At 38.8% G+C, this 25023-nt stretch overlaps 2 protein-coding genes across 8 annotated transcripts in view; one reads left to right on the forward strand and one right to left on the reverse strand.

The window, feature by feature from the left end:
- paplna (papilin a, proteoglycan-like sulfated glycoprotein) overlaps positions 1–10814 on the forward strand; it is a 45518-nt gene extending 34704 nt beyond the window's left edge. For 3 of the 4 annotated variants that reach the window (XM_007893242.2, XM_042338047.1, XM_042338048.1), the window contains 7 exons: positions 293–629; positions 1138–1275; positions 1893–2020; positions 3860–4138; positions 5410–5518; positions 5988–6148; positions 10419–10814. In XM_007893242.2, coding sequence (XP_007891433.1) covers positions 293–629; positions 1138–1275; positions 1893–2020; positions 3860–4138; positions 5410–5518; positions 5988–6148; positions 10419–10432 — 1166 coding nt within the window. In that variant the 3' untranslated portion in view covers positions 10433–10814. The remainder of the gene's footprint in view (positions 1–292; positions 630–1137; positions 1276–1892; positions 2021–3859; positions 4139–5409; positions 5519–5987; positions 6149–10418) is intronic. The other variant, XM_042338049.1, reaches the window with a different exon arrangement.
- The window catches only part of numb (NUMB endocytic adaptor protein), a 69631-nt gene continuing 55369 nt past the window's right edge, over positions 10762–25023 (reverse strand). For all 4 annotated transcript variants that reach the window (XM_042338051.1, XM_007893238.2, XM_007893236.2 and 1 more), the window contains 6 exons: positions 19834–19974; positions 18554–18758; positions 17457–17744; positions 15862–16023; positions 15630–15773; positions 10762–14503 (listed from right to left, as the gene is read on the reverse strand). In XM_042338051.1, the coding sequence (XP_042193985.1) occupies positions 13830–14503; positions 15630–15773; positions 15862–16023; positions 17457–17744; positions 18554–18758; positions 19834–19974 (1614 nt within the window). In that variant the 3' untranslated portion in view covers positions 10762–13829. The remainder of the gene's footprint in view (positions 14504–15629; positions 15774–15861; positions 16024–17456; positions 17745–18553; positions 18759–19833; positions 19975–25023) is intronic.

The raw sequence follows: 25023 nt of genomic DNA on the forward strand, positions 1-25023 counted from the left end.
GTCTTTTTCCACGGTCACTCCACTCTTCTCATCTCCTCGGGCACCTCTGCTTATCTGTCATTTTCTCTGGGTTGCTTTACTGCCTGTCTCTCTCTCTCACACAAGTCCTCTGTTATAGAGAATTTGAAATTGTACTTTTAGGATAAATAGAGTAAACTTGTTAATTGGTTGGCTGGTAAAGGGATGGACAAAATTCCTTTTTAATTTAAGGAATATCACTTGCATTGTTTGCTTTGCAGTCTGCAAAATACATCTAAGACTTTGCTATCTTTTTGAATTTTTTTTAATATAGCTTACCCAATTGGGTGCCTGTTACCAAGTGCCAATGGCCCATGCGCTGACTGGATGGTACGCTGGTTCTTTATTGCCAATGCTGGCGTTTGCAACCGTTTCTGGTACGGAGGGTGCCACGGGAACAAAAATAACTTCCAGACAGAAGAAGAGTGTCTGAGGAAGTGCAAGGGATCAAGTTCCCAGGGTGTTCCTGTCAGCACAGTGGATGGAATACCCCAAAGTTGGCTGCCTCACATTGAAGAGACAAACCAGCGTGAGCCACTATATCCTGTGAGACCTGGGGCTTCGATAAACCAGTTGCCTGTTCAACCTCAACCAGAGCAAACTGTATACAGGTATTTCTTATAAGTGTTAATTGCAGCTCAGACGTTGGATTCTGGACTGTGCTGAGTTAGCTGAACACAACCAGGGTGAATGTTGGGTTGGGAGAGGGGAAACAGAATCAGCAGTGGTTACTGCTCCTGATCGCTGACGAGTGATCTCCACTGGAAAACCCACTTCTGTAAACATTGATTGTCTACCACAGTCAAATAGCCTGCTGTCACCTCGCCCCTTGTGTGGGGTTCTGGAGAGTGGCTGGTTGACATCTATAGAATAGTTTCCAGTACAAGTCATGAGGGAGGTGGGGGGGAAGAGAAGAGGAAAAATGATCTCCATGCAAATCGAATGGGGAAAATCTGCATGGAAGTGAATCAACCTATTTGAGTCCTATAACTAATGCTGCTTTTTGGTCACAATATATGTAATTACTCAATGGGTACAATTCCTTTACAAACTGAAGAAGATTAGAAACAGTGGCTTCATCACTGTTGCCTGGATACACTGATTCTCCTCTTGTTATAGGTTGAATATAGAAAGGCGTGATCCCTCGTCTGTGGATGCAAGTCCTGGGCAGACAGCAAAGTTGCTCTGTAGGTTCGATGCGTCTCCTTCTCAGACTGTTGAATGGCGCAAGGATGGCAGGACGATCTACTCAACAAGGTTGGTTTCTCTGCTCATCTTAAATGCAGTTTCAGTTTTGGGGTAAGAAGTGCACCAAACGTGTGGGTGAATTTATGGCTCACTGAACTCCCCTCCTCCCTTCATAAACTGTCCAGTGGCTTTCCATGGATGAGCTTTGCATGATCCGTATTACAAGAACCCCCATGTTCTACAGAGCATTTTGACCATCTCTGTCTCTTAAAGCTGTCTCAGTCTCCAATCCAGCAGCAGGTGACAAGAGAGCCAGAAAGAGCCAATATAGGCAGAATCAGCTGGGATGTTTGAAAGGGGAAATTTATTTTGGAAGTAAAGGTACTAAGGTGTATGGAAAAAGATGAGACGTGGGATTCAATGAAGTGTCTGCCATAATATGCATTCATGAGTGAGAAGAGAATAAAGGGGTATGGAGAGGCATTATGATGGTGGCAGCTCATGAAGAGTATGAACACTGACATGGACTAGTCACACCGAATGGCCTGTTTAGGTAATCTGGTGTATGTATTTCTACATAATAGACTTGCAGGCAGGCTCTTTCTGTTCCTGAAGATCAGAGATTGGTAAATGCTGGAGAGGGAATAATTTGGCTTCTCTTGATCGTTGGTGTGTACCATCTTCAGGCACACCACACATTCAGATGGCTCACTGGTGATCAGTCGGGTCACAGAAACAGATGCTGGATTGTACACCTGCCATGTCTCCAATGGACGAGATCAGGATTTCCGTCACGTTAAGCTCAACGTTCAAGGTACTGTTAGCACCAGGAGCGCACTCCTTGAGTATTAGTTAAACACTGATTCTGAAGAAATGGTTCTTTTAACAGCGGATTTTTGTAAATGGATTTGGTAAAACAAAAAAAACCTGGTAAGATATTTTATTTCATGGATGTTGGAGCTATTCAGTCTCTGATGCAGTAACAATAATGTGATGGTCACTGTTCCAGTAGTATTTCTCAGATTCATAAATTGATAATGAATCCTATGTCAGCATTTTTACGAATGTCCTGGTCCTCTTGGTAGCTTCCTTATTGACGTGGTTTGACAGTTTGAGTTTTTAAAAACGTTTCCCCCCTCCTGAAGACACTGGAATATGTTTCTACAGAAACAGGGACCCCTCAGAGTCCCAAACACATGCTCATTCTTCATGTCTCAATAATTAAGATTATTCAACCCCGTGGGGAGTCTGATCCTCATTGATTTACATACACATATGTTTTCCAGTAGGAATCCTGAATAGCAATCAGGGCAGGAATGGATACTGTTTTGGCTGAAATCACTTAACTTTGTGTAAACTGGGAATTTAACCTAGCCTTTCTGGACAAAACTGTTGCAGTAACTTTACCAGTAAGGCAGTCCTAGCTGCTTATGTTTCTGGGTTTATGATCCAGCTGTTTAGAACGATCCAGGGCAGTATTAAACAGCTCACATGATCTTAAGTTCCCCATCAACCTATGGCCTTTTATAGACCCACTAAATTGGTCACTCGCTATGGAATGGATCAAATGGTCTTCTACTGTGTCATGAAGCTTTACAGTTCTGTGTGCATCAAGATGGGATTCATTGGAATGACTCAGTTCAGTACAATACACTGCTTCAAGCTGTGCAACTAATGCATAATTTTAATGCAGTAGGAACAAAATTGAACTGACCTAGTGACACGCATGATGATCTTGTGCTGGGTGTGCTAACTGATTCCTTCCTTTCACTAACTAACATCTGGTTATAGAGGTGATCGTTGGGAAAAGTTGGGAATAAAACTGATTTTAAAATTTGTCTGACTAACTAGTGTCTATCAAACATGATTGTCTGAAGCAAAAAAAATGTAAGTTAGAAGAATCCCATCACTTGACATCAGTGTTTTCACACATCAGTTGTTTTTCGCCTTGCTCCAGGAATGTTCCAGGTAGCTGCATTATTGAAGCTATTCAGGATGGAAAGCATGATGTAGCAAGAAACTATACACTACCAGTGTATTGGAGCTGTTTTAACTACTTCCCTGTAGATGCCCCATCCCCTCCTCCAGTCCTCTGTGCACTGACTGTAGATAAGAGGGACAGCATAGCAAGCTTCTGCCAATGTCACTTTGAGCCCGAAGGGAGTAAATGTGAACCAATGGGCCTAGAGTAACTCATGATTTTCCTCTCTCATTTCTGTCCCTTTCCAACCCATGGAATAGCAGCTGCTCCCAGATTAAGGCCTCAGCAACATGCCTCAGTTGGATCGGCCGAACACAATGAGATGCTTCATTCTACTTGAATGGCTGACTCTTCCATGTTGAAGCTCTTAAGAGGTCTCCAACCATGGTCATTACCTGAGGTTGGAATTCATAGTAGAAAGACTCCCAATATTTGGGCGTACATAAGCAACTCGTAAAATGCAAATGTTTCTACTGATTGAAATCTGTGAACAGTGAAGTCAAGTGAGTTCTCTTGTCCAATTAATTACTTTTTTTTTGCCTTAAACAAAAAAGGAAATTCAGACCCAATTTTTCTGACCCAAAAGCTTGAATGATGTTTGACGGACCCTGCACGTCTATGCTGTTTATTTCGCTGGGGAATTTGGGCATTCATTCTTTCTTCTGTGTCCAGCGGCTTCTTACATTCGTCCAGATTTATCTGTTGTTGAAGCTCGGGTTGGGTTCACTGCTCAGTTGCCGTGTCGGGCTGAAGGAGTGCCGAGACCGGAGGTGTTTTGGGAAAGAAATGGTGCACGGCTGGGAGCAGCAGCGAGGCCTCGCCTCACTCAGTTGGATGACTACTCCTTACGGTTTACTGCGGTAGTGCCTGGTGATGCGGGGGAGTACATCTGTGTTGCTCACAATAACGTGGGGCCTATACAAAGGAAGGTGGTGCAACTTAAGGTCAAAGGTTTTTATGATATCAACTTACACATTTTAAATAACTGTAAATCTTGACGAATTGCTTTGTGAACCTACCCAGTTTGTGCTGCTCAAATCCAACTGTAACTAGATAATCTTATGAACTTTGAATGAATGGTTTGTCCAGTGAGCACTATTTTTTAACCTTTTTTTTAAAAAAAATTCTCTGCATGGAGTGATCACTTCACTTGTCAAGATGTTAAAGATACAATATAAATGAAAACTTTCCTGTGTTTGTTTTTTAAAATGTGTTGTAAATTCTCCACTCCTTCCCCACCTAACTGAAACACTTGGAAGTTTAACTTAATGCAGAGCAGATGGGAGGTTGGGGGGAATATAAATATTTGACCGTTGCACCCTATTAGGCCACACCAATGTTGCCATTCTGTGAACATTAACCTGTACAGAAGGAGGTGAAGAGATATTAAAAAGGTTTTAGGAAGAATCCTTCCCCTTATCCAAGTTTTTGCAATAATGATTGCATTCTTCCAAACAGAGTTCAATGTGTGGAGTAAACTTATTTTGTGTGATCCTTAAGCCAATGCTAGATACTGAGGACATATGTTCATTTAATGGCCAAGCTGTGTGTGTTTTAAGAATTTAATTTTTTTTTACGCATTTCGTTTGCATAAGGATATGTCCTTTATTCTCTTCCCCGTCTCCTTAGCACACTCACACCAGGGTACAGTTTCACAGAGCCTTATTTGCCCTCCAGTATCTGGCAGTGTCTCAGTGTCAGTTGAGATATGTGGAAAGTATTCAGCTAGGGCAAGCTCTATCCATAAGTATCTCCTAGAAGGGTCAGTGGATGCTCATTGGCTGAATATTATCCTCCTTCCTATCCTAAGCCGTTGAATGTTTCAATTCCAAAGTGTGTTTAATTTTTAATTTAATTCTGTATTTATGAAATTTAAAAATGCTTCTAGATTAATTTAAATATTACATACAGGTTTGACTTGCTTACTTCGATTGTTAACTTTGTTGTCTTAAAAGGCAACACTACAACAAAAGTACTTTATCCATATAATTAAGAAAACAAATAGTAGCATATTCCTTTCAAAAAAACTCATTTGAAGATACCTTCTAAGGAGTGTCACCCATCCTAGCTGTTACAATATAATTTTATTCTAGCGTAAAAAGTAATGGTGCAGATTGCTTCTTTCCTAATTCCCTCTTCTGCCTCCTCCCCCTAATACAGAACTGAGAAATGGGTACATTTAAGAAGAACGTGTTAACCTAATAAGTTGTGTCTTCATTCAGGGGAACTGAAGATTACATTACCTCCAGAAGATCTTCACATTCGTGAAGGAAGAACGGCCAGGTTTCCATGTGTGGTGTCTGGTAATAATGTCACTGTGCGATGGACAAGGTAAAAGAATATCCACACTGTTTGCAAATTACTTTTCATAACGTTTAAAATTTTCACCCATTTCTCTATGATAAAACTGTGTCCAAGATGTGTCAGCCTTTACTTTTCTCTTCCCAAAATGGAATATTAACCTATTGCAAGGTATGTTCAGTCAACAATGGAGCTCAAATTTAGGCACTGTCAAAAGTTAAAGGTGTGAGCATCCCATTAGGAATAATTAGGTCTCCACCTGCCCCATCCACCCCAAAAAGGTAATACAGGATTTTTAAGGAACATATACAGAATGACAAAAAAAGCACTTTGCCAAATTTGAACTCGATCCAGAAAGAGATTCATTAGGTTTGTCAATTGTGGGGAGCATTAAATTAAACAATTTGAGATTGGATAATTCAACAGAATGAATGTCGAAATTGGGACTTTCTCGATCTCTAGGACTCCGTCACCCTGAAAGAAACTTTTTCTAATGCAGGAATGGAATTCCTCTGCAAGCTGATGGTCAGCACATCTACATTTCACGAGACGGTACCTTGGTTTTAAGTGATGTTCAGCGTGAAGATTCTGGTACCTACACCTGCAACGCTTACAGCGGCTCACACTCTGTTAGTGCAAATGCAGACCTGACGGTCACATGTGAGTATGTCTAAAGCATTAATGGCTAACAAGACTATATTAGAAGTTAACTCTTCCTCCCACTCTACATTGCTCCTCCAGCTGAGAATCCAGGAATGTGGGTAGGACATCAATTGCCACTGCAAAACTGGATTGTGTAGCTACTCATTGGATTAAAAAGCCACATCTATTACATTAGTAAAATATATGGTGCAATATTAGTTTCACCAAATTGCCTGCTTATTGTCCCAGCTGGAGGAGGACAGTAATGAACCAACAAAAGAAGAAAAATGTTTGTTTCTGAATGAGTGAATTCATGTGCAATCTGGGTTTATTCAGTTTGATCACGTTAATGATCTTGTAACTTTTATAAAGTACATCTTAAATGCAGATAATCTTTAATACATCAAGTTAAAATGTTTTGTTGCAGCAACTTGTACATATTTACTGCTTTCTATTTTCATCATGTTTGGACAGTTTTCAAATACATTTCCAGCATCCTCTCTAGACAAAATTCCTAATCTTAACAGTGCTGATTACGACGGTAGGCTCCTTTCTTTGTTGTACTGTTGCTCTTTCAAGCCTTGGACTACATCTTATAACAGCTACCATGAATAATGGCAGAGGATAGACGAGTTGACCATATTACTTAATACTGTATCTGTCTGAATTGGACCTGGTGTAGAAAACAATTCCATCTTGCTTTACCCCACAAATTGCATAATGGATTCAGTATTATCCTTAGCAAGCGTTTGGGTCTATTTTGAATAACACTAATGGACCAGAAATGTCATTTATTGAAGGATGATCATTCCTAGGAAGTAAGAAAGCTTTCAACGTGTAGGAAATTAGGTCACACAACTAGGGCAACAGCCACTATAGAGACTACTGTTTGATAAGTCATTTAAGCAGTACGGTTTTATCTTATTTTGCCAGAACTTTCCAATTTCTGACGAGAAGGCAAACCCTTTTTTAATTCATGTAAACTTCAGAGAGTATGCACACTCCAGACAGGGGAACTTTCAGCTGGAACTGGCATGAATATGTAGAACTCTGTCTGGTTTGAATACTTGTACAGATTTGTGATGGGTTTCTGTAAGTAGCTGACACCATTTTTCAGGTAATCTTCAGTTTAAATTCATTTAGTTTAACACTGTTCACTTTTTTAAAAACTGAAGTCTGAAAATCAACTTCGCCCGGCATGTAATTTGCTATTACTATCTATGGCTCTCTAGTCATCACCAGCCTCAAACTACTTTTTTTTTAAAAAAGGATGAGCACTAAACCAAAAAGGTGAGTAGTTTTCAGTCAATATTTAATGTCTTCACTTTAGTACTTGCAATGGTTTTACACTCAACATTTGTTAAGACTGATGATAGAAGTTGATGAATGTTTAACTACATGCAATATTTCAATCTTGCACTCTGCATGGACGGTAGTTCAATTACACCGTCAGTCATGATTTGCATTAAGAGTGCAATAGTTACTGTGCAAATCTGAAAAAAAAATTGATGGCCAGAGTAGGCTGTTATTTTAATTCTCATTCGTCAAATGCTTACCATGTATCAAATGTGGAAAGAAACTTCACCATTTAGCAATTACCAATTCTTTTGGCTTTTGAAATCCTAAAATAACTTCTAAGAGTCAGAATAAAGGCTTTTTTTCATATTTTTAACTTCAGCTACTACAGCAGTAGTGCAGCCTGCAGCCCACGGTGCGGTGTGTGTTGATCAGCCAGAGTTGGCTAATTGTGATCTCGTAGTGCAGGCCAACCTCTGCTCCAATCTGTACTACTCCAGCTTTTGCTGTGCAAGCTGCTCCAAGGGCAGGTCACATAACAGCCATCTCCAGCGGCAGGGATAGTGGTGCCTCGGGGAGCTGTGGTACTCAGGTGATGGGAAGAATTTCTCTTGGTGTTTTAAATTAATGAGCATTGCATATGACTTGCTAAACTATTCAGTTTGCATGACTATTTTCATTTTAAACTCTGATGTTTTATACAAACTGTGCTTGGTTGGGTACTTGCTTTCAGGCAATATATTACCATATAAAGCAACATAATAATGAGGCAGAAGCCATCGCCCTTGTTCACTCAGCAATTGCAAGATGTCTTTCTCAAAGAGCCAATAAATTGAAAAGGCAAAACCCTGATTAAGCCAGTATTATTGCCAGTGCTCAATCATTGTGCTGTGTGCATAAGGAGACAAAGCAAAGAAATTAACTGTCCTACAATGTTTGTTCTGGCACCTACAAGAAAATTGCTTAATCTAAGGTTGGCATAGTAACCCAAACTGACGAGGAGCTTAGAAGGAGCCTGAATCCTCTCTTACTGTGTGATCGCTTTCTGAAACCATTTCTAGCTTTTAAGATTCACCTATATTATATTTCCTATTCACTCCTGAAAGTTATACCTTACATTTGAGAGTGATCGCTTTAGTAGTTTTCAGCAATACACCAGCAAACAGGATGCTGTGCTATATTGTTAAATCAGTTGAGGTTAGATTTCCAGATGTTATACTCTGGTCACCAGGACATAAGATGGCTGCCCAGGCCATAGAAGCAATTCGCAGAACGATGAAGTGGTAGAGCAATGAAAAATAATTAGACAACCTTGGGTTTCAGGCTTAAGAAAAAATGACATTTTAAATGGCATTGAAAGTGTACACCTAGACAATACGATGCACCAACATAGAACAGAGATTTTGAGTTGCAAAGGGCAATTTTAGGACACCAGGAAGTTTTTTCTTTACTCAAAGGATATTTAATGACATGACCAGGTTGCCAGAAAGGATGGTTGAAGCCAGAACACTATTTGCTTAAAGTTACATGATAATATGCTAGGAGAGTAGTGGGGTGGGTATTCTAGAGGGTCAGATTAGATGGGCTGAAGGGTCACTTTCAATCAAACCAATTTTATCAATCTTCCCTTTTGCAGTTCTTGCAACTTTCTCACTCGAGACAACTACCCCAGACATCCTCGAATTACTAATTTGATTTTTGGGGTCCATCTATGAAACACTGCAAATGGTTCTGCCTCTACACAAGGCATTTTTGCATTGACTAGCAAAAATACTCCTACACATTGACTGATAAAAATAAAATTAGTAAATTTTAATTTCTTGTGCATTGTGATAAAATGTTGCCTGGAAATTTGTATTGATTGTAATGTTACCTTCTTTATGCAAGGATTAATGTTGTGCAATGCTAAGAACATTGACTTGACTTCTTTAATGGCTGTTTGACTTTCCTTAGATACATGTTACTAAGCCTATTTAGAAACAAGTTTCAGAAAAGTTGTTCTTCCTTGATCTAAATGGTCTTTTGTAGCAGCTATATTTAGGTTAACAGTTAAACTGTTTAAAAAGTACAATTTTAACTATTTTGAATTAGTTTCACCCACAAAACAATGACTTAACTTTATGGTAGATCCTGTAACTTTGGAATGTCCTCTGAATGTGTGAAAGACACTATAACAAATGAGGATTATTATTAATTTCCTCTCCACCACCAAATGTCATCTTCCAACAATTCCAAGTGAAAGGATACAATAAAATGTTGGAAAAAGTGGAATTTAACATTTGTCTTTATCTAGCTTCTTTCCCCAGAAAAGCAACAGTTAATCTGCTCAGGATTCTTTCGTAATTTGGGAAAATTGCAATTTGGCAATTGTAACCACAACTTTTTTGACTCAATAGCACATTCCTTCATACAGTCTATGCTGCTAATTTTGAATCTGACTTAAGTACCTCAGACCCCCCCATTCATAATTACTGTACCAAACTATACAAATTTTAAAAGCCAAGCAATTTTAAAGAATCATTGCTATACTGAACACTTCAAAAGCAAAGTCATTTTGAAACCATGTGTACTTTCACTCTTTGTTCCATTTGTTCCACTGGAACATGATTCACACAAATGCACTTTTCTCCTCCAGTCTTAAACACTATAAACCTTTTCTTTGCTTGCTTTGCCTGGCCTGCATGTTTTTATTTCACAGCAGAAGCACAGTAGTCGCAAGAAAAACCCCTGCACTGGGAACATGTCACTAGCTGTGTATCAGTAAATTAAATTAATGTGAAGAATATGCTGTGGAAGCCATTGAAAGGTCAGTAGTGTTTTAAAATGCAGTCTTGCATGAAGTGGAATAAACTGAAGCACCAAATAACATGAAGGGAAATCTTTTCTATTGAATCAACATTTACATTCTTTAGGGACTGAATCGAGAGCACTTTAAAATGCTTTAGTGTAAACTTGAAAAATATTTCTGATTGGTTGCCAACTTGTGTTCTAGGTCCGTATGATTGAAAATAGGTAACTAAGGCACCCTGTGGGATTCAACTCAGTGCGAAAATTCTGTACAACTAAAGATGATCAAGATATTTCTGACAATACTTTGTATATACTATGGAACTGATTTTTAAAAATCTTGCCATAGTAATAGATGTTTGAACGATAAGTGCTTTGAAAAGATTAACCAAGTTTGATATATTTGCTATGGTTTTGTAAATCTTGCATATTGAGCACTGCAGCTTTGTTTATACACTGACATGAATTTGTTGGTTTAATATTGTACATTTTAATGGTCACCAAAATTTCATCAAGTGCATTTTTATGGATCAAATGGTCATGTGTAAAAGATGTATATTACGTACTGATTAATCAATGAATTAAAACATCTTGTTTTGAATCAGCTGTCTTTTCACATAACTGCAGGCTATAAGAATACATCATCAGATAAAGCTGTAGCAATACCATAGGAAAGTGCTGGTGGCATTTATAATTAGCAGTTACTCAGTTCAACACTACTGCCCAATTTCAATGGGGAGTTGGGGTGGAGAGCCAAAGTGATTTTTGTTTCACATAGTGACAAGCCTACCTGACTGTCTCACAAATTCTGCATCAGGATGTTTGGACACCTCAGTTGAATGCTCACTAGTGAGGTACTGGAGGGGAGCTGACACCTACAGAATACATTCTGTCAATTTCCAATTCTCTTCTCCCTCATGGAGAGCTTCACACAAAGTTAAGATCATCCCTGCTAAATTCTATCTCTACACTAAGTTGGTAAGTAAGATCATACTTTCGTCTACAGTTCAATAATTGTCATCTTTGCTGCTGAAACATATACAGAATAGTATTTGGTCAAACATTTGTCTGCCTGGTGACTTGGAGAGAGAGAGCAGATTAGATTAATTCTAATGAATTACTGTCTTGCTCATTGGTGTTTAATGTAGGCATTCATTTAAAATTTAAGCTTGACATTAATAAAATATGCCCATTAAGTACATTTTGCAGCCAACATAGCTTTTTCCAACAACAGGTAAAAACTGACAAGTTTTAAGCAGTGAAATGCAACTGTTGGTCCAGCAGCAGTGGAGACATTAAAACATTACATTATTTCAGTCACATGAACACTTGAGTGTGCATGCTATTTGCTGTATAAACAGAATAAAATTAAGCACAACTAGGCAGCCCAAGAATGGATTGACTTGTCCAGTGTTGATTTTCCTTCCTCTCTCTAAGGAGGAAAGAAATACATCTGGTATTTTCCTTACTACCCTATGTGGGGGCTCTATATAAATGTAAGTCGTTGTATCTTCAATCAGAGCAAGAGAACTCAATGTTGGAAAAGGTGAATGCACATTTAGCCCCTATACCAGGAATTGTTTCTGCACAAACTCCTCCCCTTAGGAATACTCTTCCAAATATTTGCATTGGAAAACAGCTAAACATTTAGGGCATAGTTGAGGAAATTGTTCCCTGGTTTCACTGGTCATTTCTGCCATCCAAGCAAGCCTTACAACAACAACTTGCACTTATATAGTGCCCTCCATGCAGGGTAGTGTCTCAGAGCGCTTAAAAGACCAACCTTTATCACATACCCATTGCCTTCTCGAGATTTGGTCACTAACATCTGACTTTTGGGTCAAACTTCATTTAGATTTGACTGTCCTGTCTGGCCCATAAGGTCTCTACACATTACCATTAACTGGTTCACAGAATTCTGAAAATATGGAAAGGAATTAAACAATCTTTGCATAGTGCCTGAAGCGAATATCCATAAATGAAGATGCTTCATTTTATGATAGTTGCTTTCCGAGTCTGCAGAGGAACCATTAGCTTTATAAGTAGTTAAAAATTAATGCAATTGTTTGTGCTAAAAGAGGAACAAATCACATCGTCTTACCAGCCAAGATCCATCACAGAGGATTAATCACAACTTCAATCTTGACTGAAATTAATGTTAAAAATTAAATACAATTATTTCAATCCTGTAAGATTTCATTTTCATGTAATCATTGCAATTTTATACTAGATCCTGTTCAACCGTGTCCCATTCAAATAGTATTTGCAATGTTCTTCCACAACTTGTCATTTATTCTGCACTATTTCCAAAGGCACTGCTCATTTTGCATCTTTTGAGAACATTTGTAGCTATTTTTCTCCTTGTTTTAAGTTGTATTTCTACCCTCTGATTCACGACAAGCTGCTATTATCAGAAATATGACAAACTGGCCAGGATAAGTTTTTAAGTTTAAAAATACAGTAAGTAAGCAACACAAGTAGATGGTATAGATCCATTAAAAATACCTACTTGAGATAAGTTGAAGAAATGTTAGGCTGGTATGGATCAACATTATACTGCATTGGAAATCAATATTATAAAAGCTGTGATCTGCAACAAACGATTAAAAATCAAGCTATTGTCTAAATTTGTTCAGCCTCTATCAATGTTTATTTCTATTAAAGATTAGAAATCTTCAGTATAAATTTCTTTATTACAAGTGATTGTAGGCCCACACAAATTAAAATAAAACCTAAATGCTGCTGAATTCCTGAAGTAAGACGTGAATGAGCCATCATGCAGCAGCATTTACAGCATCTACTAACCATCAAATGAAAATAGGTTGGAAAACCGAGCAAGGCTGGGAAGCCAAGTACCAAACAAGAATGATTCAGCTCAAACTGCATTGTGCAACCCCATTTTTACAGAAACAGCAATTAAACCTGACAATAGTATTAAAACTCATTGAAGGTCATAAGAGCAACAAAAGAGACATTTCACCAAAGAACAAAAAAAATCCAGCTCAATAGAAAGACTACAGGATTGTTCACAGTTTGTGAAGCCACTGTTGTTAAAATAACTACTGAATATTGACAATGGTTTTATAATTGGTCATTTGATAAAGCAAAAACACTACTTACAGCAAATTAAAGTCCATTGCAATGTCCAGCTGAAAGGTCACATTTTCCCAAATTACTTACATTAGAATCAGCAATAAATCATTCTCTATATACATTTCATACATCCATCTGGTGTTTTACCTTTGGCAAGATTACTTACAGCTTAATTTCCATAACTATTTAAAATATATACTAATGCATAAAAATAAAGATTTTGGCATCATTTTTACCCAAAATGGAAGCTCCATCACAAGAACTGCAGCCAAGCCCTGCAATTCCACCACAGAAATACCAACATAATTGTAGGTATAAAGACTTTAAAAACAAGCAGCTGATCTCCTAACACTTGTACCATTAAATTAACCTGGTTTCCTTGCATTACAATTGGTGTGTGCCTCAGATCCAGATATTTTAGTCCATCTTGGTTTCAGGTTCAATGGTTTTCAGAGGCTGTTATGTAGCTCTTCATGCCCATGTCAACACTGAACTCTCAACTTTTCCTCCTCCAAATTATAACTCAAAGCTCAATCTCAAAGGTCTTCTGTAAATCACTAGAGAATGGATTAGTAGGAGAAGGTGTGGCCCGTTGCTTCGATTTGGATTCCAATGCATTCCACTGAGCCTCAAATGGATCGATTTCCTGTTCATCTGATGTTGTTTGAGTGTTCTTGGGTTCCATTGTCCAGTTACTGTTTTCTGCTCCATTAAAACCTGCAGAACCATTGATCTGCTGGGCAGCTTTAAAATAAGGGGTTGCATTTCCAGCAGTGCAAACATTGCCGCCTTCAAACTGATGGAATGCATTTTGCTTTAAAGGTACGTGGCTCTGTATTTGAGTGACCTGAGTATGGGCTGCAGTGCCAAAGACGTTAGCAACCATCTGTGAAGGGGTAATCCCAACCACAGGCACACTTGCTGCTTGGTAGGACATACCATTGGGCATCCCTATGTATGGTTGAGTGGGAATAAATGTAGGTTGCATATTAACTGGGGCAGCTTGAGCATTGACAAAAGCATTGGCCTGGAAGGGTTGTGAAGCCTGTGGCATGGAAGAGTGCGGCATTGGTTGTTGAGTCGACCTAATGCTCTTCGATATTTCATCAAGCCAGCGCTCAGCTTCTGATGGTGTTCGTTGGTGACTGGGCTGAAATGTGGGTGCTTGGGCAATGGCAGTCATCCCCCAGTCAGTGCCTGATAAAATGAAAAATAAAGTCACTAAAAAAAAACTGACAACCAATCTTGGGTCTTACACAATCTTTATACAAATTGAAAGGAGGGAAAAAAAAGTGCGTTAGTTGAGATTGACAAAATGTAAAATCTCCCAATAGCTCAGGTGGTAAAGTTGTAGGTTAGATTCCTGGTGCGCTGAGTTCGCTTATCTAAAGTCAGTAGTGGTGGGGATGCTAAAGTGGCCTTGGAAAATAAGGGAGAAGTCAGCCAGGGCTCCTGATGGACCAGACAACTGATGGAGTTACATATGTTTATCATTAGGCATATGACCAGAAAGAGAATTAAATAAACTGAAAACATTTAATTTTTGTTCATTTGTATTATCAGGTTTAAAATGTTATCTATTAAACTATAAATATATTTTATATAAGCAGCTACTGTCAATTAAATTCCTATTTTGCCGCAAATGAATTCCTAGTACTTTTTCAAAGTCGTCAACTGTGAGAAGAACATTGTCACCCAAGGCAAAGATAGAGTGGGTATTTTAATATATTATTGTACTGTAGTCCTCCCCAAAGGATTAAAATTCCAAAGGCCAGTGTGTAGACAGGAAAAAAAATTAACACCTTGCATATTTCAAATCTGCAGAAAATCTAAGTGCATTATACTCAAAAGAAAAGTGAAGGGGTTTGTAGATTTTTTTGGGTTGGGGGGGAAAATTTCAATTTACGGTGGAGCTTCACTACGGTGTAGGGGTTGGGATCAATTAAATCCCAACTTGCTTTATAGACTTTCCCATGCTAAAAGAAAAATGGCCAACTTTGGGTCACTGGGTGATCGTGGTGGTAACCTGATGACCCAAACGTTAGCCATATTAGCATGAAACTCAAGTTGACACACAGAAAGCAAGTGGCTGCTGTCACTTACATGAGGTCAACAGTGTAACTCTGTTAAAAATAAATGCATATAAAGAAGCTGTATGGAGTTGCATTTTGCATTTTTTTAACAAAGCGACCACAAGTTCACTTCTTTGTTTGACAAATATTTGGGTACAATTCGAATTAAGGTCTGAATCAGTAAATATTTGAAAATTAAGCCCATTCACTAAAAAAACATTTTCCACTCTGCACCATCTACATTTTCTTACTTGCAGTAGTTGCAGCTCCTGTATTAGTAGCTGAAGGGATCTGAGCCCAAGGGTTTGTATCACGCATTGGCATTACTGTTGGAGACATGGCAGTCACAGCTGGTATTGCAGTAGGCAGTGAGAAGGCTGAAGCTGCTCCATTGGCTACAAGAGTGGATGAAAACAATCAACAATAACATCTAACATGCAAGTTATTCAATAAACTTCAAGTACCATCAAATTGACCACATACCTTGAGGAACCGGCATTTGAGGAGCCACAGCCATGGAGGGTTTTGTCATTGGAGCAGAAGAGAATGGATCCTCTACATGTCCACTGAACGCATGGGTTATTTGAGAGCACAGTGAACTTATGCTGTCCACATCAGCTGCGGAATCGCCTTCAATTTCAGGCACTGAATCAAGGAAGAAAGTAATAGTGAACTAGTGGTAATAGGACTTTCATCAAGCATTGCACCTCCTAATTAACACAGCTTACCTTTGGCGCTTCAATGTCTAAAGTAGCGACAGTAGTAATGTTATTGATCACAGTAGGCTTGCAATGATGATAGTGGCTGAGATAAATGCATGTCTTAAAGGAAATAAATACCAATAGGGTTTGTAGTATTGAAGCACAGTCTTTTCACTTCTGAGACGAGGGAACAAATCCAGTCCAAGCAGATGGATTTAAAGTAACCCTTTTTACATGGCTGATAAAATATTCAAGATCAAAAAACTCAGCCTCTCATTCTAGTTTTACACTACAAAGGAGTTCCCAGCACTGTAGGATCTTTTAATCCAGAACTAGCTGGGAGCAATTTGGAAATCTCATTTAGGGTTTTCTTTAAAATAGGTCAGTTTGTAAAATGAAACTTGAATAGAAAAGAGAATCATTTAAGCACAGCTCTACACAAGAAATGCACTCTTTCCCAGTGAAAGCATGGTCTAAAATAATTGCTACAAACGCCCAAAATCTGTTGCTATAGTTTTTGATCTGTACGACAGGTTATACTCAATCACTGGGAGAGTTAATACAATGAATAATCTTCCCTCCTCCCCATCAGCAGCACACTATTTAGGCCAGTTCATTTTCACCCATTTGAAATTTAGGGCTTCATAATTTACGAACGCAAGTCACAAAACACACAGAAGTGAATGAGTACAACCAGGTATTAGCTTTCTCTCTAATATTGTTCAATAATCCATATTTGAAACAGATTGAAGAAAGGAATATGGGAAATATGATTTTTTTTTAAAAAATCATTGTTAATCTGAAGTAGTGTCTAATTTTGGGATTCTTTAGAAAAACATCAAGATGTAAGACAACACATATACAATACACTAGGGTGTTATCTGGGATGAGAAATCTTAGTTATGATTGACGAGAGACATCAGACTGGTTTCATTTGAATAAAGATTGAGACATGAGGTTCAAAATTATGAAGGGTTTTTGAAAAGCTTAGTAAGATTTTCACCGATAACTAGAGCATGCATTTAAGACCATTACCAAAAATATTGAGGGAAAAAATAAAATTATTAAGAAAACAATGTTAGGACATCATGCCACCCAAAACTCAAAGGAAATTTAATATTAAATAATATTTTTTAAAGAGACCTAAGACAAATATTGGAGAGAGAGACACATACATTAAAGGGTACGGGGAAAAGGCAAAAATCACAATATGGTAACTTTTAAAAAGGTGAGCTGAACGAATGGCCTTCTGTGACGTCACTTCACTGATAATACAAAGACAGAACAGATTCTTTGGCTGAATCAGCCACCTCCAATTTCTTTGTTCATATCTTCCGATTAATACTATTAAAGCAGAAGTTAACCAGAACACCGTACCTGTGTTTTTAATCTGAAATTCCGTCTTCCTTTGCATTGTTGAAGGTAACTCATGTATTCGAAGTGACATTTGCCTCTTGAACGGTGAGGTGGCCTGACTAAGCACAGGGAACCCTCGGAACGATCCTTGCCTGGCGAGTTGCTCCACGGGTGCATGCCTTCGTGGTATCGCGTGCACATTGCCAGAATCCTTGCTGTCTCCCGTCGCGGATGGGGTAGACGGCGAAGCCGAGGGAAGTGTAGGTGATGCGGCTGAGGTGGCCACGGCAACAGCTCTTTCTGCTTCAGCTGCAAATTAAACATCACATTGTTTACATTATAATCCTTGCATTTAATATAGCGCTTTTTCATGTCTTCTCGACATCTCAAAGCGCTTCACAGAATAGACCATAAAGTGAATTGACCGTATATTTGTGGGCGAAACGCGGCAGCCAATTGCGCACAGCAGTGTCCCACAAACAGTCGTGGATTGAAAGTGACCAATTTATTATTGTTTTGTTTTTGGAGGGATTATTATTAGGCGTGTAGAGTAAGGAAACGTGCCCAAGGTTTCGCCCTGCCTGGAATTGAACTCAGGTCTCTGGCTTGCAAGGCGAGTGCTCCAGCCACTGAGCTACAGGACTCCTCGGTTACACAATATTAGCAAAAATAATTAACTCAAGCAGTTGGATGTGCTAGTAACTATTCTTTCCAGAAGTAGACTTGAGGCTTGAACTCGCAATCTTCTGACTCGGAGGCAAGAATGCTGCCAACCAAGCAAAGCTGACACCTCAATGCTCTTTGAAGTGCTCCAATACCAAAATGGGGCGAACGGAAAGGAGAACTAACTGGAGATGGATAAAAAAAACTGAAGGAAAAGGAGCGATAAAGAAAGTTAACTCTCAATGGCAGAACAAGCCACAGTGGCAACAAGATGGGCAAAGTGAAGGACAGCAGATTCAGAATTGTTTCAAACAACTTAAATCCCATTCTGAGTGATAAATATCACATCCATCCTTTGGAGAGTATTTTGGTAACATGGTACCACAAAACAATGAGGTGCTTTGGTGCTTAAGAATGCAACAAGGCTCAGCAGTTTTCCCATTTTCACCCCGTACCTCTTTTGGTATCTTGCATTTGTTTCATGAGTGCCTCTCGCTCGGCCTGTTCAGTGGCTGTGGTTACTCTAAAGGAACCTTCCCTGGTGAACGTGGTGCGGTTGGCGTCAAACGTAGCTGTGACACCGCACTCTTTCTCTCGCTTTTGCTTCCGCTCCAAACATGCTGCAAATGCACACCCCACCGCATGGCTTAACCTCTCACCCTGAGGAACCATCACATTGTTAATGGGTATAAGACGCATACTTTCAGTAATAATAACCTTGCAATACTTCATAGAATACCAAAATAACTATTTGCCTTTCCTCTTGTGTAATGGCCCACCTGCACAGAGCATATCCATCAGTGTCTGCAGTGACATGCATTCCTGGCAGCAAAAGCTCAATTACCCTCACAAATTCTACCACCCTTCTGGCAACCTGTTCCACTCGTTGATTACCCTCTGGATAAAGAAAAGCTTCCTGGTATTTGTCCTGAAATTGCCCTGATCTGGGATTACCTTTTCAATCCCATTAAAATTTTGTACACCTCAGTTCTCTCAGGACTGAGGAGCCCCAGCTTTTCTAATTGTTGCTCATAGCTCATTACTGTAACCCTGCAGATCATCATCATCATTGCTCTCTCTGTACTGCCTCTAGGGTCCGCAAAGCACTGTACAGCCAAAGTATGACATCTGGGGAATCCAAACTCAATTGATTCAGCAATAAAGCTCAACATCTGTTTGCCTTATTTATTGCTGCCTCACACTGCTTTAACATAGTGAATGGTGAGTCAATTAACATCCCAAGGTCTGTTTCAGCTCTCCCCTTGGCAGGTTCTATCCCATTCAAGGAATACTTGTTTTTTTCTATTCTTGGATCCTACATGTAGTTTCCTTGCATCTATCTGTTTTAAATGTAATTTGCCAGTTATCAGTCCATGTGTACAACCTTTGCTGCCTATTCCAATTTCATAGCTCCCCCCAATTTGGCATCATTGATAAATTTAACAATCTTACATTGGCTCTGAAACTCCAGGTCATTAACGATAATCCTTGCATTTGATATAGCGCCTTATCATGTTTTCAAGACGTCTCAAAGCACTTCACAAAATATATATGCAAGGAACACAAGGGGTCCCAGTACAGAAACCTGAGGCACCGATCTTAACACCTGTTAGTTTGATGTACAGTTATAGCCAATTTTGTTCTGCAGTTTATCCAATGTTTCCCTCCTTACTCCAAAGATTTAAACCCCACTCCAACATAACCTAGTTAAAACTATAAAGATGATGAAACTTACCGAATCTCTTATTGCCAAGAAACAATGACAGATCCAGCGCCTGGTAGTACCGTCTCGGCAAATATACGAGAAGGCCTTGTCAAAGTTTCGGTCAGGAGCACAGAAAGACACCTTCTCTATTGTCTGATCAACAATAAGATCCTTTAAAAATGATTTAAAAGAAAAAAGCAGTAAGAAAATAAGGAACATGGAATTCTTAAATTCTTTCACCAAATCCTCACTGCTTTCCTCAACCAAGATTTGATTACTTCTGAAAATGATTTGCTATGAGAACACTGGCATGAGTCAGACACCAGGTGGCATTCTTGTACTGTATTGGATAATTGTGCTGAAACATTTGCAAACTGGTGGATTTGTCGAGTTTCTCCTGAAACAATACATTTATTTTTACACGATGCTGCGCATGCATCTTCATTATACACCTTCCTGCAAAGCAGAAAGATTTACAGTCGGTGTGTATTTTTTCAACATATTGCAAGACTTCCTACTTGTTGGTTGATTTTCTTAACAGATTCAGAGGATTATCTATTAAAATTGAAGCAAATTTGAAAGAAACCTATGCTCTGCATGTATTTAGGGAGTTTGCAAATTAAACAAGAAATAAAGCTTGAAGTACCATTAAAAACTTTCAAAATTACAAATGATAAAAACTGTTGATGATAAAGGATTTTCAGCTTGATCTCCATTATTTACTAAATATATTAGTGACGGGAGGGTGGGTAAGGACATCTTTTTGACACTATAATTAATTCACACCAGTGTTCGGTTCTCACCAGTGTACATAATGCTGGATTGTACAAGCAAATTTTGGTGTGGTTAACTAACATGCAGTCCGATTAGTCTGCTTTAGATTGCTAAAAAAAATGTTTGTACATACAATATCTGTGAATATCCTCCCTTTCGACACTGTTGACAAACAGCACTGAAACAAATTGATAACGCATGTGCTACAGTATGGGCGCACACACAATTGTTCTTAAAACTATTTCCCAAATATGACAAGAGGAGACAGATTGCTGAGCAGTACTGTACGAGCTGTTTCAATGTACTGTACGAGCTGTTTCAATTGCAGCCCGAGGAGCCATCCTTTTATCTACTCAGTTAAATAACTGGGGCAATTCAGCTAACGGAAATGAGATACTGAAATGGTCAGAGGCAAAACTACTTTAGGGCTACGGTGTAAATAAAAACTGAAGTGAAGCTAATAAATATTTCAAGATACAATACAGCCTCACAATAAACATGCTCGACTGCAGCACAAATTTGCTTATAATGCTGCTTTACTGAACCTCATTTGTTGTGCATGTGCACAGCTTATCCATTTATTTCTGCACACCAGGCAGGTACTGTGGTAAAATGGTGGACTTCCTGTTCATTAGGTTGTCACCTGTCACTTCCTGCACATGCACAAGGGACCCAGAAGTTAGCCATTTTAGCTTCCTGCACTTAAAAACGGTCAACTTCCGGTTTATCAGGAGGCTGCCTGATAAAGCAGGAAGTGATGTTGCGCTGACCCACCAAACCAGAAGGTGGACATTTTTTCTTTTAGAGCAAGAAACCCAGTATACTCCCCTTAGGCCAGCCGGTCACGCACATGCAGTCGAAAATCCCTAGCATGCCTTGCTATAATGTGGGTGGGATTTTATATATTCCAAACACAATACCTTCACCTGTTTTCTCAGCTATCTCAGCAAAAAACTATTTGTCAGGCAAGACTTGCCTTCAATAAAGACATGCGAACTGTCTTTAATCAACTCACGTCTTTCTAAGTGATTATTAATATTTTCCCGTCTTATACCCTCCAAACGTTTGCACACTATGGACGTTAGACTGACAGGTCTATAATTACTCGGCTAGTCCCTTTTTAAACAGTGGTGTTACATTAGCTACCTTCCAGTCTCCTGGCACAATGTTCGACTCCAAGGATGTTCGAAAAATTGTAGTAAAAGCATCTACTATTTCCTCTCCAACTTCCTCGGATGCATGCCATCAATCCTGGTGAACTGCCCTCTTCGAGTTCCATCAAATTCTGTAGCACCACTTTTTCTATAGTTATCCCTTCTAATTGCTGCACATCCTCCTTTTGTACATTTAATGTCTCAGTACTCCTGGGTAAAAACTGAGGTGAAATACTCATTAAGATACTCATTAAGTATCACTGCCATCCCTTCATTCTCTATGAGTAGATTTCCCTTGTTTATAATTGGCCCTATCTTTTCTTTAATTATTCTTTGTTTTTGTGTTTATAAAACCCTTTAGTATTTCTCTTTGATTTCTGCCAGTCTTTCCTCATATCCCCTCTTGGAATCTTCTTTTTTGCTTCCTTTCTATTCAGCATTTTCTATATTCTTGTCTAATTTAGACTCAAACACCATTATTCCAGCCACATTTAACTGCCAAATCTTTCTATTACTATGATGACTTGCAGGTGGGACGGGGAGTCATCCTGAGATGACAATCCTCAAGCTCCTTCGCCTCAACATTTATAGCTAGTTAAGTCTTGGCTCTCAGCAACTTTTGCCTAATAAGCAGCATCCTTCCTGGAAAAGGCATTACATTCCAGAAAAGAAAATTCCATGCGTAGGTGGTGTGCTTTATGTGGAATTCTGTCTGGTTTGGACTCCCTTCAGCATATTGATGGGTTTCCACACATTAGACACCTGGCTCACAACATTGGAGGGAAAAAGACAGCAGTAGCTCTCTGCAAGTCAAAAGTTAAAACACTTCATAAAACGTCACTCACAAAGCATCAGACACTGCGGACTCAAAAATGTCACCAGCCATGTGGCAAGAAATTTTCCCCAGTCAGTTATCCTTCATTAAATAAGCCAAGAATAAACCCAGAAAGACAGGTTCACGTTTTTAATCCAGCTGAGAGCCCAATTCTTTAGCCTTGCAGCTATTGTAACCCACGCACTTTTACACCTGCAGATAAACCAGTCAACAAGTTACCACAGCTTTACAGATGTGTTAAAGATCAGACTCTACATTATTAATCAGAGCATCAAAGGTGGTAACTGCTAACTGCATAGAGTACATCAATACATGATATTTAAAGAGTTTTAAGATTCTCGTGAAGTACTGGAATGTAGACCAGTAAGTTGCAGGTTTGAATCCCAGTCCATGTCAAGTGAATTACACTTAGTATAAGAACCCTTAGATAGGAAAATCAACAAGAGTTCCTGCTCAAAGTACCAGAGGATGGATACCAGCATTCATGGAACTGTATTCCAATAAAAGAAAACAGAGTCAAACTAAGAAATGGGGGAGAGGGGAAATAGGTTGAATCTTTTTTTATTTGGTTCAACCTTGCTCTCTACAATGAAAGATTCAATGACATCATGCAATGTCAAGCGTCCACTTTGTAATATTCACATACAGGTCATTTATCAGATCCCTTTAGAAAACAGAAACAAAATGAGTTTTTTTTAAATAACTTATTTTTATTATAGTTCTATTTCAGTAATTATTTGAAACACTACCAGCAAGTGATTTGGCTGCCACAAGAGGATGAGATTTATTCCTGCACACCGCCAAAGGCAATCCATCACATTATTTCCTGCTGTAAGATCACATATCCTCCTTTTAGCTTTAAGCTATTTATAAGAAATGAACAGAGGGAAGACTGAGAGGAGATAATTTGTTGGGTAATTAAATTGATGGTTATCCTAGTTAGACTTCCTCCAGTCCATCTAACAAACATTTATGTAAGCTATTTTAATTGAAGTAGAATCATTTCTTTAAGGATAATACTTGCATTTTGAACAAGGGCCTTATTTTGTCACGTTACTGTAAAGTGGTGTGAACATGTGTTTTGGGTGAACGCGGAGCTTATTTGCCCCACAAACAGCCATGAAGTGAATGACCAATATTATTTGATCGATTGTTGAGACACTCTCTTTTCAAATGGTGCAATGAGATCTTTAACGTCCACCTGTACAGGCAGACAGGGCCTCAGTTTAACAACCCACTGGAAGAACAGTTACTCAAACAATACAGCGCTCCCCCAGCGCTATATTGGAATGTCAGTTTCAAGTCCCACAATTTTCTGATTGGAGGAGAGAGTGCTGCTGAGCCAGACTGACTATGCATTACAAACATAGAAAGAACTATAGTTGATGCGTATTTGCAAAGAAAAAGTTTACAGGTGTCTGTAAACTACCTGGTCAACTATGGTAATATGCCCATTAAAACTGAAGGGGAACTGAAGTCCAGAGAATTCCTGTTAGAAATAAAGGTAAGAATCCATGCTTGCCTGGCTACTCACATCTTCCTGCACAAGGCTTCTTCAATGACAATACATTTAAGAATTGTAATGTCTTAGTGAGAGTTAGATACATGATGAACTTGCAGAACTAACTGAAGTAGTTAACAAAGATCCACTCCATCCTTTCCTTGAGGAGCTTGTGAATATAGTCAGTTTTTTTTATTTCAACAAAGTGCTGTATCAGCTGGATGTCAATAGTAACATTTGGGTAATTGGTTGCTTCTCTGTGAACCAAAAGCGAAAACTGTTGTGAACTCAAGTAATTTACTCAGAACACATTCCAGCAAACGTCTGTATTAAACTAGTTTAGAGTGGAGGTATAAAATGTAGCTTTGTAAATTGGTTCATCTAAGACTTTATAAACAGACTATAAAAAGATCGAAACAGATTGGAAACCTTCTGAACTTTTGGACCCCTCCCCCAATCATTTTTGAATTGTGAGAAATTATTCTTCAATCTGCTACAAACCATCATTGAATGACCAATTGAGGTTATAGTTGGTACCCAGTAGAAAGAATTGGACTACTAATAACAACAACAACTTGCATTTGTATAGCACCTTTCACGTCGGGATGACCATCCCTCATCCACCATTTACAGATCAGAAGTCACTGCATTTTGTGGCAGATTGACCATGTCCTTGGATTGTCTACACAAAAGTAAATCTACGACAAAGCACACGCTTTGAAAATTTGACACAAGCCCTAAAAAAAGTTCTTCCCATCAGTTACAGATCACACACGTTTGAAGAAATATTGTTCTATTAATTTTGTCTCACAATATATTTTAAAGAATTTTCCCTCAAGAGAGTCATATTCTAGTATTCTTAATTTCAAGGAAAAATATTTGGAGTTCATGCATCAACCTGTGACACACACTTCCATTCAAATTCAAGTAACCTTCCAGTATCCATAAGATAGTTT

This window comes from Callorhinchus milii, unplaced genomic scaffold, assembly GCF_018977255.1.
Source record: "Callorhinchus milii isolate IMCB2004 unplaced genomic scaffold, IMCB_Cmil_1.0 Scaffold9, whole genome shotgun sequence".
Taxonomy (NCBI): Eukaryota; Metazoa; Chordata; class Chondrichthyes; order Chimaeriformes; family Callorhinchidae; genus Callorhinchus; species Callorhinchus milii.